The following is a 14,810-nucleotide window of genomic DNA, read 5'->3' as shown; positions in this document are numbered from 1 at the left end:
ACTTTTCACATAGATAGGGAAAAGAATGGGTTCGAGCACAGTTCCCTGTGGAAACCCATAAGAAATCACCTTTGTCCTACTGAGTTTACCATTCAGTGATACAATTTGCTTTCTCTTTGAAAGGAAGCTGTGAATTAGTGTATTTATTTTTCCTCTAAAGCCATAATCTGAAAGTTTCTTCAATAATCTTTGATGCTTTACATTTACAGTATCGAATGCTTTAGCCAAATCGATGATGATCGCCAGAAATGGAATATTTCTATCGATGTTTTCATATATAATTGATGTTACTTTTCTTATAGCATCTTCTGTTGAAATGCCCTTACGAAATCCGAATTGGTTACTCGAAAGAATATTGTATTTATCCATAAATGCTACCTTAATTACTTTTTCGAAAATCTTCGATATAATCGACACAAGAGTAATTGGTCTATAGTTTGTAAGTTGTGTTTTATCCCCACCTTTATACATATAATGGTTTCACTATTCCTAATTTAAAAATTTCTGGAAACTTAGCTTTCTCAAAACAATCATTAATTAGATGAGCGATTGGTTCTGATATCTCCTGTTTTATTTCTTTCAATATATCTGATCGAATTCCATCACATCCAACTGATCTTTTCGATTAGAGACTATCTATGATGCTTTCAATCTCATCTTGGAATGTAGGGAATAAAAAGAATGTCTCATTGTTTGGAATTTTTTCTTCCGTGAAATCATCTGGTTCAATTATTTCGTTGGCATATCTTTCACCTATCTCACCGAAATAATCATTGAAATGATCACATACCTCCTGATCATCTTCAATTACTGTGTTATTTTTAGTTTTTATAAATTTTATTTGTGTTTCTCTTCTGGAATTATTCTGTACACACCTCCACAAGTCTTGATTCTGATTCTTGTTTTTCTCAATGCGTTGCTTGAAATATTCTTGTTTTGTCTGTATTATTGATTTTTGTAATTTTTCCTTATAATCAGGATATTTTTTTTAGTTCATTATTATCGGGGTCATTTTTGAGTTTTTTATACAGATTTTTTTTTTCATTTATATCATGCAATATTCTTGGAGTGATCCAATATATCAATAAATTCAGAGAACAAACTGCAAGCGCGCCAAAAGACGTGAAACAACCGATGACACTAGGAGAGCAAAAGTTGCCAAACCTTGGATTTCAGCAGGTAGATAGAGAAAATAATAAATATTCTGCTTATTATAAATTCGACAATTAGGAAAAATATAGGATTCCAAATATTCAAATTTACATATTTAATCAGGAATCAAATATATTTCATTCAATATAATATACATTCATAATGATATAGTAAAATTGTGGATTTGAAAATATATCACAATCCGACAACGTAATATAAACATCTTGGGGACATGTAAAAAGTGCGCAGGTATACTGACTTATTATCACTCTTATTATTTATTACTCTATGGATTTAGTAATTACTTATTGGTTGTGTGTCATATTGTTATAGAATTTTGGAATAATCAAAATGATCAATTAGAGAAAAAGAGAATATGCTAATATTATATTCGTGTATATTTGTTATTCCTAAGGGAAATAAACGAGGCTCACTTCACCAAAGATGGTGTGTTTAATACTCAGATTTCTGATGGCCGCTTGTCAAGTTCTTGACTGCTTAGAAAATATTTAACCCGGTAAAGAATTATTACAGGAATATATTTTCAACATGATGGGACTGGATCTCATTTCGATTTAGAAGTGAGAAATTACCTTGACAATCCTTGACCCAAATAGATCGAGTCGAGCGAGATAGGTCGAGGAGGACCCGTTTCATGTCTTCTCGATCTCCAGATCTTAACCAACTTGATTATTTCTTGTGGGGAGAATTGAAGGATAATACTTCATACTAGTTGAATAACTAATTAATAATAACTATTAACTGTTGCGATATATTGAGAAATAAGCAAATCGTTTTCAATTCATACAACTCTGTAAATAACTTTTATCGAATTCCAATATAAAGAATTCATTCGTTTTCTTATTACTGCAATTCGATGTTTTTAACTTTGTTGTTGTTTCATTATTAATTGTTAATTAATTATTATTGTTTTATTGAAGATCCTAACCTTCTAGATGTTTTTCAGGAATAATTTCACGTTTCATGTTCAATCACGAGATATCTCAGTCCTGTTTGTGTATAAATAAAAATTTTCTTTGTCTAATTTCAAAAATTCATATTAAAAGTATATGTGCGACTTTGAGTGATACCGCGTATTGAAGCTGAATTTATGCTTTTTTTGTAAATATAAATAATGAATACCAATTCGAAATACAAAGTGCTATTTTTAATCTGGACACTTTGAGTGGTCATTAGGACATCTGACAAATGCCCTAACGACCGCGAGTGAGCTACAGTGACTTAATTAAACACAGTAGCGACAATTCGTTTGAACTGAGCCTAAAAATGGCGAATGGGGACATAGAACCATAGAACTTAAGAATGCAATTGACTGAACTGACACACGTCAAAATCAGAATTATTGGGCCTGATAGTATTTGATTGTATATAGCACAAATTTATTCAACTGAAAAATACTACAGTGACTAAATAAAATGGGCCTTCCATTTTGAATAAATCCCAAAAATCAGGTAAACGGAGAATGTAAAGAAAAAGCCATATTTAAGCTCGCCAATCATAAACTAGACCACGCGTGTCGCCACTTTGGTTCATTAAGTCACTGTAGCGTGAGCATATCTACAGTAGTTCGTAATTTTGATATGAGTTTCATAAAACTTTGATCTACCGATTGACCTAGTGTCAAAGATGATCTGAAATGATTTGATCGAGCCTCAGAGTAATAATAATAATTATATATTTATGACGTTATCGGATTTCAATTTTATGCACCCTTAACCCCGTTACCTGTGCCAAATCCACAATCTAAATTTTTCAGTGGCCATTCCCCCAATATTTGATATTGCAGTTGAGTGAAGTTTCTCTTACTGTTGCAAGACAGATAAGAGCAATGAGAAAGACATTTCGAAATGTCATAACTTTTCATTTTAACAATACATAAACTGACAGAAAAACGAATTTACAGGTTCAAAAACAAACTTCATTACAGTTAAAGAACGAGTAAAAACGAATTATGAAAGACAAAATACGAGTCGTACTGTAAATAATACGCATTATTGATGTAGTAATCAATTAGCCTTAACGGTTCGGAAATGAACAGATTAAATTGCATTCTTTCTAAAAACTTATGTGAAGGTCTGAAAACGTGAGAGATTAGAAAAATACAGTTACCGGTTTCAGAGGTGATAGTAAATACTTGTATTAGGATTATGGAATTTGTGTTCGACAAAATGCGATACTAAGATACTTAATTTACATTCACCTCTTTATGCTGTTTCGGACGGATATCAGGAAGCGTTGAAAAATATCACGTTGAGGTTCTGATGAGGATGACGGTTGATTGACCTGCTATTGTAAATCTACCATTGTTTTAATTTCTTCACCAACTGATTTGGTTGATTATCCGTGGTGTTTAGTTATTGAACATTCAGGGCAATGCCCTTCTGAAAACAGAAATTAGCTCTTGCCTTTATTATACCTATTTACTGTATCAGACTGTCCGGAAATTCGAGGTCATTTGGCAAGTGATCGGATATCAAATAATTATCAACTATTGAAATTTTCAGTTTGAATTTCGAAATGCGCATTACTCAAAAATTCATCTAACCGTCGTCCAAAGGTTTCCTAAATAACTACCCTACTTAACACTGCATTGATAGTCCAGGAGCCATGAAACTGAATTTAAAAATTAAAAGTTCGAGTACAGCAAACTCAGTTTATGAAAAACTAAAAGGCAAAATAGATGATAATGATATTTATTGCAAACTCAGGATGATAATCCAATTCATCATCATCATCAAGCTTATCCCTTCTATTGCTTCTTGTTTGATCTTGTGCAACCTGAACAGCGGGCACGCTAGGGAGGGTCCAAGGGGGGGCCCCCTAAAATTGCCTAAAATAATTACAAGGTTAGCAGAAATATAATTTCGCTTCACTTTGCCCCCCAAAAACATCCGGCGCCCCTTTAGCCACCCCTGTTTTTGAAAGCTCGTCGCCACTGCACCTGAATTCAGTTTTCAGCCACTTTTGTCATCTGTCCACCGACTAGGAGGTTGTATTCTACTTTTGTAGAAGTCTCCACTCCACAAGTCTCTTTGTTCATCTTCCATCGCTCACTGTCGCCATATGTCCAGCCCAGTTTCATTTGAGCTGAAAAATAGCCTCCACTGCGTCCCTTACTCATATTTGGTTCCTTATGGTTCAGTTTGTTATTTTATTTCTGAGAGTAACTGCCAGTATTGACCTTTTCATTCTCCTATGCATCGCATGGATTCTGCAGATGTTTTTTTGGTCAATGTAAGTGTCTCAGCTCCATACGTGAGAACATTCAAAGCACATTGATTCAAGACCTTCCTCTCTAAGCACACTAGGACATCAGTTCTTAGTATATGTCTGAGTCTACCGAATGCTGTCCATGATAAACCTATTTTCTCTGCTAATGCAAATTTTATAACTCAAATATTTGTATAAATCCACTTGTCCTAAATCCTTGTTTTTAATCTTTAGTTTAGAGGGCTACTCAATACCAAGTTTGTCATGTATTGAGTTTTCGATACCCAACTATGATTTCAAAATCGAAGCCTGTTGATCCACGAAAAAAAATTATTTCAATGGAAAGTAGACAAAAATGTTTTAGAAATTCTACATCCCAAAAACTTGACAAGGAGAGGAATGTATTCATTTTTATTCCATTCTTCACTATTCCTCGATTTAACTCCAAACCATTCATTAATTCTTAACGTCCATTTTTCAAGTCAACGCAAATAAAGCGACAGCGATCTATCATTAGGTTTAATGAAGAAACTCACTATTTCACATATAGTGTAATCCGAACTTTGTCGAAATCATTAATTGGTGGATGCGATTTCTTGAATAACTTCATTTGTTGACTTTTCTGACAGGATCAAATTTGTCGCCAAAGGCTTAAATATTTTTGGATCATATTCCGAAAAATAGACGAAGCTATGTTATCGTTTCTTCGCCGCTTTCTGTGATATAAATGAGTTATACATTTATTTTACATAGTGATCAGAGTGAGCACTCCTCCATCTTTACCGGAAAAACAATTAACAACTTCAAATTTACACAAAATTTGATCATCTGAGAGTTCCAGAAAAGTTGGGATAGTAGTTACACAAAAGTCAATACTTTTTTATCTCCTACGACCAAGTATATCCTACAATTTTTTAGCTCTCAAGCTTGAGGGCGAAATCTTACTAGGATTCAGTAAATTTGGCCGTTCGAAATTTTGTTTGCCTGATAATTACAAGAGTGCCAATTCGAATGGAATGAAATGTTGCATTTGAATGTGAAATGAGAATTTCGAGCTTCATGCAGAATTTCATGTTGATTGCGTTTTCAGAATCAGAGCATATCTAAGAATATCTAAAGAAAAAAAAACTATTATTTCAGTAAAAACAGCTCCGGTCAAAGGTGAAATTTGCGTGTAAATATAGAATATCAATTTTAAGCTTCGAGCAAATTCTCATGTTGATATTGTCGTTACAGCCATAGAGAATGAATTAAATTCCTAATATATCACACATGCTCAATAGAGGACATAGTTTCATAGTTTTGTGTGAAGGTTTGATAAGGAAATAGACTGCTACTTCATTGAATTATAGACACTTAAATAACAAAAACATTCTTTCTGTTGATTCAAGACTAAAGCTTATGCGAGTTTAGCTTCCATCCTCGGTGGAAGCAGTTCAAAATCCCTTTGTTAGTTATGCAAAAATCAAATTATCTACTAACTATCTAGATATATGAAAAAATGTCAGAAGGTAAGAAAGTATTCATCAAAAATTGAATATCTATTTACTGAGAAGTTTCAATATATTTTCACTCAGTATTGAGGAAGAATCAATAAAAAAAGAACAATAAAAATGCGCCTAATTTTTTGCTCAATAGGTGAAAGATTCAAGACAAAAAAGGTAGAAAATAAAACCAATAATTTCTTACAATCTATTTTACCATACAATTATATCATATCTTTACAAGCTGATATTCAACATCAACACTGAATGGAGCACGTTTCAAATGGCAGTACATATTTTGGTTCAAATACAATCATAAAATCATTTCTTGTTTGTATAGCTGCATGTTTAATATATATTCATGTTGAATAAGATATATCATGTTTGTCAATAGGGCTCCTGAGATTAAATCCCTGATAAGGCGATATCGAATAAATAACGCATTGGTATCACAACATCCTCAAATACGAAGTTACTCAGGATAGAACATGCTATTCCTTGGTGCACTTCCTTAATTAATACAAGAACACTCGAGATAGAGTACCTACTTCGATATGAAATTTCGGATGCACAACGAATAGGGTAATTAATATATTAAACCTGTACAGGAATATCGAAGTTTGAGTAAGTTCAACGTCGTTCTATTTGAGAGATGAGCTATTCACGATTCTCATTTATTCTATTTATAACTCATTTACATCAATTTGCCTGCTGACGTGATGTAGAAAAATATTCTGCTCATGAAGTTTCCTGCTCGACAGATTCAACAAATCTAAATCACTCGAAATGGTCGTTTTTCTTCTGACCTATAAAAAGTAATTCAATCAATTCAATGTTAACTATAGATAAAGCCAGTGTTTTCACGATGGAAACAGCCAATTGCTAGAAAATCACATGCAGATAGGAATGGATGAACAAATGGAGAGAAAGTGTTGTGTTTTCATGCAGAGCTATTCATTGATTTCTTTAGAAATAGATTTTCCAACAACGATAGAAAAGTATTATCATAATAAACAAGATTTCACACCATTCGACCAATGAATATTTTTCATCTGGTCCCGTTACCATCAAAAATTATTATTGAGTATTCAAAGATCACTGCGTATTGCAGTAAGTCAATATTTCCCAACCTCTAAACTTATAAGAAAAATCTTATGAAATCTAGTGGACCATTTATCTGTTTACTTATGAATTAAGGGCTTTTCGAAATTTTTTACTTAAAGAATTTTCGCAAATAATTATAATGAAGGTTGTTTCCAAATGGTTGTGGAATTTTTGGAAAAGGGAAATTCGGCTAAATATAATCAAAAAAATGTTTGCATCTGAAAAAAAAATTGAAATATCATATTTTTTGAATATTTATATACATATGTATAAATGACTGCTTGTTCTTGTCAGTACCTTTTCGGATATTTTCTGAACTGAGATTGGTAGGAATGTATCACACAACACACGTTCTGGAAAATGCGATGTGGATTTAGTTCATAAGGGAGTAAACATTTGATAAAATACCCTTGAAATAATTTTGAACCTACTCAAAATTTAATTTTTTTTGTTATTCCATATATTCATTTTTGAAGCACTGGTTGTACTAAATTGCATTTTAATCGAATGTACTATGGTGTAGACCTTTATTGTTGATGGAATATTCAGATATTTCTAGACTAGCGAAAGAGCGGAATACCATGTAGAAGCAAAATAAAGCATGCATTTGCTAAAAGACAACATGCAATCAATTGGTTCTTCCTATAAACTAATTCAACCCCTAATATTATGAAATGCTTAATGAACGGCCTTCTCGGTCTGGTAGCTCAATTTTCATTTTGCAAGGAAACATTATTCAGTTATCTTCTATGAGGGTCATATAAAAATAAGAACTAAAATCATGATTTTATCGAGTTTTTACTCTTTGATAATCTGAGAAAAAATACCATCGCAAAATATAAACTGCTTTGCAATTTGGTGTAAAAGGTTGAAGAAATGAGTAGATAACTAAAATACATTTATTGAACATATCAACATAACATACAACATTTATATTTACAATACACTTAATCTTTATATTTGGCATGAAACAAAGTTTGACAAACGTAAGTTGTGGTCCATAACGCCGGTTATAAACTTTCTCGTAAACTCAACGACTGGAAGCTAAAAAAATACATAATGCTGCTATGAAAGTGAACATGGCAAGTACGATGCCCAAAATAGTGTACAAATCTAAAGCAGCCAGCTGATAAAGACATGCTAAACCATAGGAGCATGCAATGGCTAAAGAAGCGGGATTATTATTCTCAAAAAAGCAAATAGTTTTATAGTTGTCTTCGGAAAGATTGCCCACATCAAAAAAACTTCGACTTGAAGAAGGTTGAATACTGTTACAGGATGTTCTGGATAATTGACCAGAACTTTCATTTTGGCGTTCGTTTAATTTTGAAGATTCTAGAACTAATTTTGGGGACTTTAAACTTTGACTCGACTCTATTCTAGTAAATGATTTTTCATAACTGCAAGATGGGTAAGAAGGGACAACAAAGCTCTCGTTATGGGACAAACGAAAGTCTGTAGAACTCATTTCATGGGTGATATTCATGCTGAAAGCATTTGACATCACAACATCGACACACGTCTCACCTGATTCATTTTTAGAATCCTCATCTTTGATATCATATTTGTTTGCATTTTCGTTCAAACTTATTGTTCGTGTATAATCATCATCATCTCTCATTTTCATTCCCTCTGAACTTTCAGTTTTATCAGTCTCATCTATAAGAGTTTCCTTAATCTTCTGTTCTAAATCTGAACTTATATTTTCGTAATCATGGTCAGATTCTATCGAGGCGTCATTCTGAGAACCTTTAGTGAAAACAATAGTGGCTACTGACTCCATAATAACATCCTCTTCTTCTTTGCCTTTCTCTACTTGCTTCGGAATTTCAATGTTCACTACAGCATCTAGAAGTTTTTTGCAAGATTTCGGAGAATCACATTCTACCTTCTGGTCTATTTCTTTGTACTTCTTTGCATCGAGTTCTTTCAATTCTTGAGTAAACTTATCACTTGCTTCTTTAGCTTCGATCGCCAATGCGGTGAGAACATCTTCGAAAGAGTTCGTTTTGAAGAGTGGCGCCAGCTTTCCATCTTCAAAAGATGATATAGGATCAGGTGTTGACTCCTTAACATGAAATCTTCTAGTTTGTGTTGGTTCCTCTTTCCTCGATGACGATGACATAATTTCACTGAGAGAATCCTCGACATTTGACGAATGTGTGTTTTCTCTTCGATTGTCTCTCATATCTTCCAGGTTTTCACTATAATTAGTGGAAGGTAAAAAACGGGAATATTTCGGATATATAGAATCGGTATCGCTCAACGATCCTATTCTGGTTTCATTGAGTTTTCTTTCTTTTTCTCTGAGTACCTGCCGTGCGATCTGCATTGCATCAGCAATGTCTGTCAATGTTTTGTATTCGACGTTTTTGTCACGAGCATTTCTTCTGGACGCCCTCTCAATGACCTCCTGACTGATCAAACTACCTATATTTGCCGATTTAGAACGAACTGCTCTCTTTTTCTTGAGTTCAGCCAGGTCTATCCTCGATATATCTACAGTATCAGGTACAGAGTTAGTCAAATTGTTATTTCTCAAATCATCGGATGAAACAGGAGGTAGAGCAGGTTCTTTGGTATTATCTTTACGTAAATTTCTGTACGCTAAATCGTCCTTGACCAAATCTGGCATTCTGCTAGGTTTAACAGTTTCTGTATCAGGAACTGCATGTAGATAATCACTGTTTGAAGCCAATGTTATTGGACCCAATGGTATACCAAATGGTGGAGGGTGTTCGGGTACTTTCATTTTGTTCAACTGCTTTATGTTCCTGTAGACCACATCGTCCAAAGTTACATCTGGTTCATTTGGATCTAGTTTTTCATCCAAACGATCGGTGTAAATAGGTGAGGTCAAGAGATAGCTTATTTTTGACGCAACCGCTTGGGGATCTGTAATAGTAGCAGCCCGTTCTTGTTTATTGAGTTTTCTTACAGCCATGTCATCTGACCTTAGAGACTTCCTGGAGTACCTCCGCCGTCTCCGAGAATCCAGAGAGTCAAAAGGTTCATAACTGAAACCGGAGTCACTAAAAGCACCTCTTGCACCGTTATATATGGAATACTGGTTATTACTTTCTAACATTTTTTGAGTAGCCACTTCATTCTCCCTTTTTTCAGCCATTTCCAATAGATTTTCATCGCCCAGTTTCAAACTGTTATAAATCGCCTCTAGCTCATTGAGTGCTTCTTCCAAATTCGCAGATTTCGCTTGGGAAGTTTCGGCTTCGACAGAAATAATTGAATTCTGATTAACAAGATCAAGATCTTGTTGCTTTAGATTCTCATTCTTATCGTTCAATTTTTGCTGTACGTTTTTATTTTCCCCGATACTATTGGGAAGAACACTTGGAAGAAATATTTCTGTTTGCAGCTTAGTTTCAGAGTTGAGTATCTTAGGGCTATTTCCTCTGCTGTATCTATTGGATTTTTTGGCTTGCAGTTGCTCCAGAAAACTACTAGAATCTCTCGAGGGAAAGTTATTTCGACTTTCTCTCAATTTGTCTTTTGTTTCTTGATGTTTCTTCGAATCATTCTGAATAAGAATAGGTTTTCGACTCCTGGGTTGCTTATCTGTGAGATACTGATAATTATTATCTGAACGTAACGGCACATCTGTGGTGCCATTCCTCCGAATGGTGGTTTCAGGAGTGGTTGAAGAAGGTCTCTGAGATAAAATTACGGGATTCTCTCTGGGTATATGATTTTCTGATGACGATTTGAAGGCTGGTCGATTAATAGAATTCACCCTTTTAACTTGAAAGATCGATTCATTGTGAAAGTTATATCTAGTCGGAACATTATCGTGAGAATTGTTATGATTTAAAGTGTCGAGAATGAGAGATCCATGCAACCTCTTTGGATCCCTCGGAGGAGGCGCAGGAGGTTGGTAAACATTGTAGTAACGTCTCAATTGTGTATTGTCCATAAGGGTTAGATTTCTCGTCGGTTTACCCAACTCCAATTTGGCGTAAATAACCTCTTGATGGTCTTGAGGTCTGTGGATATTCGCATCGAAGGAAATGCTCCGTTGGTTATTAAACATTACATTTTCCTTTTGAGACGTAGGGATCTTGGAAGAATTGTTGTAGTCATTTATTGATAACGGTGGTTTGTAGGATGGGTTGCTCGTTGAATTGCTCACTTTGAATCTGCCGTGATGTGTGTGACTAGGAGGAATGGTTGACAAGCCCATAACACTTGGTGTTTGTGAAGATAAACTTGAGAAAGACGATTTTAACAGTTGAGGGCTTGCGCTAGGTGACCTATTACTATCGTCTGATACCCTGAGGAATGTTGATTCAGCATCTGATTTAGATATTCGCAAATAATTGTTAGGATTTTCTCCATCTCGAGAGTGACGTTTGAGGTACCTTTCAGTTCTGGCCGCCCGCGTTCTTCTATTGGCTGAGGCGTCCCTTGTTCTGTACAAACTCTCGTCACTTCGGAATTTCTGTGACGAATTCGATCTTTGAGAATCCTCGTCGGAACTGCTATTGCGATTTATCGACGTTCTTCTAGCCTCAGCCCGTACTTTGGCCAAATCTTTTCTTGATTTTCTACTCAAATTATCCAATGATGTTCTGGATTTTACTTTGGTTTGTTCGAATTGGCCTGCAGGCTGATGCTTAGTTTGATTATCGGATATATACGACTTGCTTTGATTTGGAGTTTCTTGAGATTTGAGAAGTGAGCTATCTTCAGCTTTTTCAGTCGGAGTGCCACGAACTTCGGGAAACTTGATTTGTGATTGTGATTGGGGAATCACCACATGATCGAAGGTTATCGGTTTCTTTCTTTTCTCAGACTTTCTCCTATTTTTATCTTTTGTTTCTTCGTCGCTACTGCTGTCGTTTGATTTTTTCTTTCTTCTGAAAAGATTTCCGAAGGACCATTTCTTCTCTTTTTTGGATGGTTTATCGTCAGAAATGTCATATTCAAAATAGGCAGGCTTCTTCACTGGGGCGTAGATTCTTCGACCATTCTCTTGATAGGTACAGATTTCTTCGGAATTATTCATTGTTATGAAATCTTGGGCATCTTTAGCGGCTGACCAATTTTTGTGGCGACCACCAACAGTCTGAAAACAAAAATAGAATTATAGCTATTAGGTAAAATGAAATTACATTATTTGAATAAGTACTAGGCAACACAAATACATGATCATCGTAGGCATATACAGAATTCTTCAAGTTAATAAAATTCAGAATGAACTAGGTAATTTGCAATTTTTTCAACTATGAATCGCTTTTCAATTTTTGGATCATATGAGATGAGCACCCAAAAAAGTCCATAACAAAACATATAAAAGTAAAATATAATGAAAAGACAGCATGCAAAGGAATATATATTCATAGCCATGAAAATGATATACATGGAATATATATTCAGTGTAAAATGGTTATTACACTTTTTGGTTACCATTATTCAGATTGCAAACTAATGGAAGACTCAATATCAATAATCTTTCATCTTAGAGATTTATTCTTTACAAATTTATGATGAATACGGCAAATTTCAATGAATTTAGGAATGAATTAGTAGCTTTGATTTAAGTAAGCTGTTCAAGGATAAATAGTATGTGAATAAAATCTTGAGTTTATACTACTTTGCAATTTTTAGAATATGGAATCGCTATTCAATTTGAGAACATTCATGAGATGATCACTCAAAAAAGAGGTCGTAAATAGAATATCCAAATCATAATTTGCATAATATTACAGTTTTATAATGAAAAGAATCTTTTGGATGTCAAGTGCATGAACTCCGTTTAAAAGGATAAAAATTACAATAAGAAAACAAATTGAAGTTTTCTAATGAATGATACATTCACATCACCAACGTCTGAATCAAACTTTTACTGAAAATTGAGATTGCTAATATTTCAAAAATGCGCGTTTGATTTAGCCACTTGATACTCTTTCGTTTGATCGTAAAAAAATGTATATACTCCTTAAACCAAGTTTCGGATGCGATGTTGTAGTGATCTGTAAATTTGTATTGATATGACTTGTCCTATACCCAACACTGGGTCCAACAGGATCAAAAAATTATTATTTATTTATTTATTATTTATGATATCATATACCTACTAGAAGATTTAATGTTAATTTCAAATAAAAAATTATACAAAAAAACGTAAAAAATACTAATGCAGATAGAGATGTAGAGAATGTAAACAAACGAATTTAGCCGAAAAATGGCATATGGACCGGCAGCCAATCAAAAATGAGACCACTTGTGTCGCCACTGTATCACTGTATACAGATTTAACTATCTGCCGGTTTATTATTTCAATTAATAAACCCATTGATTATTCTTGATTATGAAGAATGGACCAATTCAGCATTTGTTGTTGAAGAAATGCAATTATCAATATTAATGAAATATTTCACATAACTGTGACCAAACATAAATAATTCAATAAATTATAATCAGGCACACCCCTTGCACAAACATCACAATAAACCATGGTCATATTTACATTAAACAATGTAGGAATGTTTTCTTATCTTAAAGTTTATGACTTCTATATACAGTACTATGTTCTATTAGCAATATTCCATAAATGCTATGAAAAATGTAACTTTGCGGTGAACAAATGGAAAATTTGCTATTTTAAATCATTTCAAAATTTATTGTGTTGAATTGTTTAGTACCTACTATATTCAGTATATACAGTATATACCCACATAAAACAGACCAGTCACATTATGAATTTCTCTGTAAAATACATTAATTTTTAATTGTGAGGGGGGCATCTAGTGATTGCAAAAATTATATGTTGAAAAATTTCCAATGCTAATCTATCATTCCAAATGTCTGCGTCTTTGTTGAATATTGTAACATTATGGTAAACACTTCATACAGTTGATAAATGTATATTGTTACCGGCGATCCTTTGGGCACATCTGTGTCCTACAAAATGTTAATATGAACATTGAATGAGAATTTAATTACTGCCTAGAAGCAAATGATTGACAATTTCAATACTTTGTTCAGAAACCCGACTTAATGCTCTTTATCTATCACTTTTAATAGGTTGCTGACATCGAAAAGAACGCTAAACAATTAATATTAGCATATTCGGACACAGAATTACAACACCTTCAAAATCATGTGTCACTCGAATTTAACATGTAATCCCCTCTAAATAAAAATTTGGCCTGTCTCGACGTTTTCTGGAAAGTCATATTCACTGAAAGATTTGACTGCACTATTGTATGCGGGCCTCCCTGTATATTTCGTTTAAATTTGATTCTCGATTTCTTCCAACAGAAATTAAAAATGTTATTCCCCGAAAAATTCCAACAATTTTTTTTTCAGAAATAATGATTCAAAATAAGAATGAAAATGGTAGAATCACGGTATCAACGAAATCCATACCATCAAGATTATCCTCGTATCGAAATGCTGCACCTATAATTGAATTAAAACTGGCTATATTGCCATATATCGAAATTTGAATTGTTGGTCAGTTGCCATGAAGGACTACAAGTTCATGTCGGTCTGATAAAATAATTCCCTTTCTAGTACAAGTCGGTGAATTCTTTAGGACAAGGTCACTACATATTACGCAACACAAACATATATTATAGTCTCAGTTGAGATGTCCTTTTGAGGATGATGTGTGCTTTAACCAAGTCGTGATATATTCGATCAAAAATCCAAATGGTAATATTATGTACTTTCACATTATTACGGATATGCATAGAACATTCGATGTATTAAATTTGAAATAAGTTAACAGCACAATTATTGATGTTAAATTATATTTTTCAGCGGTCATTTCCGAAACAGCTTGCTCTATTATTTTGTCACAATGAATGGAACAAC

The 14,810-nt window shown here is 33.8% G+C and overlaps 2 protein-coding genes across 6 annotated transcripts in view; both read right to left on the bottom strand.

The window, feature by feature from the left end:
* LOC123671970 (supervillin-like) overlaps positions 1 to 14,810 on the bottom strand; it is a 220,884-nt gene that overhangs the window by 113,149 nt on the left and 92,925 nt on the right. The window lies entirely within an intron of this gene.
* Positions 6,062 to 14,810, bottom strand: part of LOC123671971 — a 101,166-nt gene continuing 92,417 nt past the window's right edge. For 2 of the 4 annotated variants that reach the window (XM_045605898.1, XM_045605897.1), the window contains exon 2: positions 7,857 to 12,054. In XM_045605898.1, the coding sequence (XP_045461854.1) occupies positions 8,002 to 11,994 (3,993 nt within the window). In that variant the 5' untranslated portion in view covers positions 11,995 to 12,054 and the 3' untranslated portion in view covers positions 7,857 to 8,001. Of the gene's footprint in view, positions 6,674 to 7,856; positions 12,055 to 14,810 lie in introns of those variants that run through there. The other 2 variants (XM_045605899.1, XM_045605900.1) reach the window with 2 other exon arrangements.

The sequence above is a fragment of the Harmonia axyridis genome, chromosome 2 (assembly GCF_914767665.1).
Source record: "Harmonia axyridis chromosome 2, icHarAxyr1.1, whole genome shotgun sequence".
NCBI lineage: Eukaryota > Metazoa > Arthropoda > Insecta > Coleoptera > Coccinellidae > Harmonia > Harmonia axyridis.
This window is presented reverse-complemented; position numbering and strand designations above follow the sequence as displayed.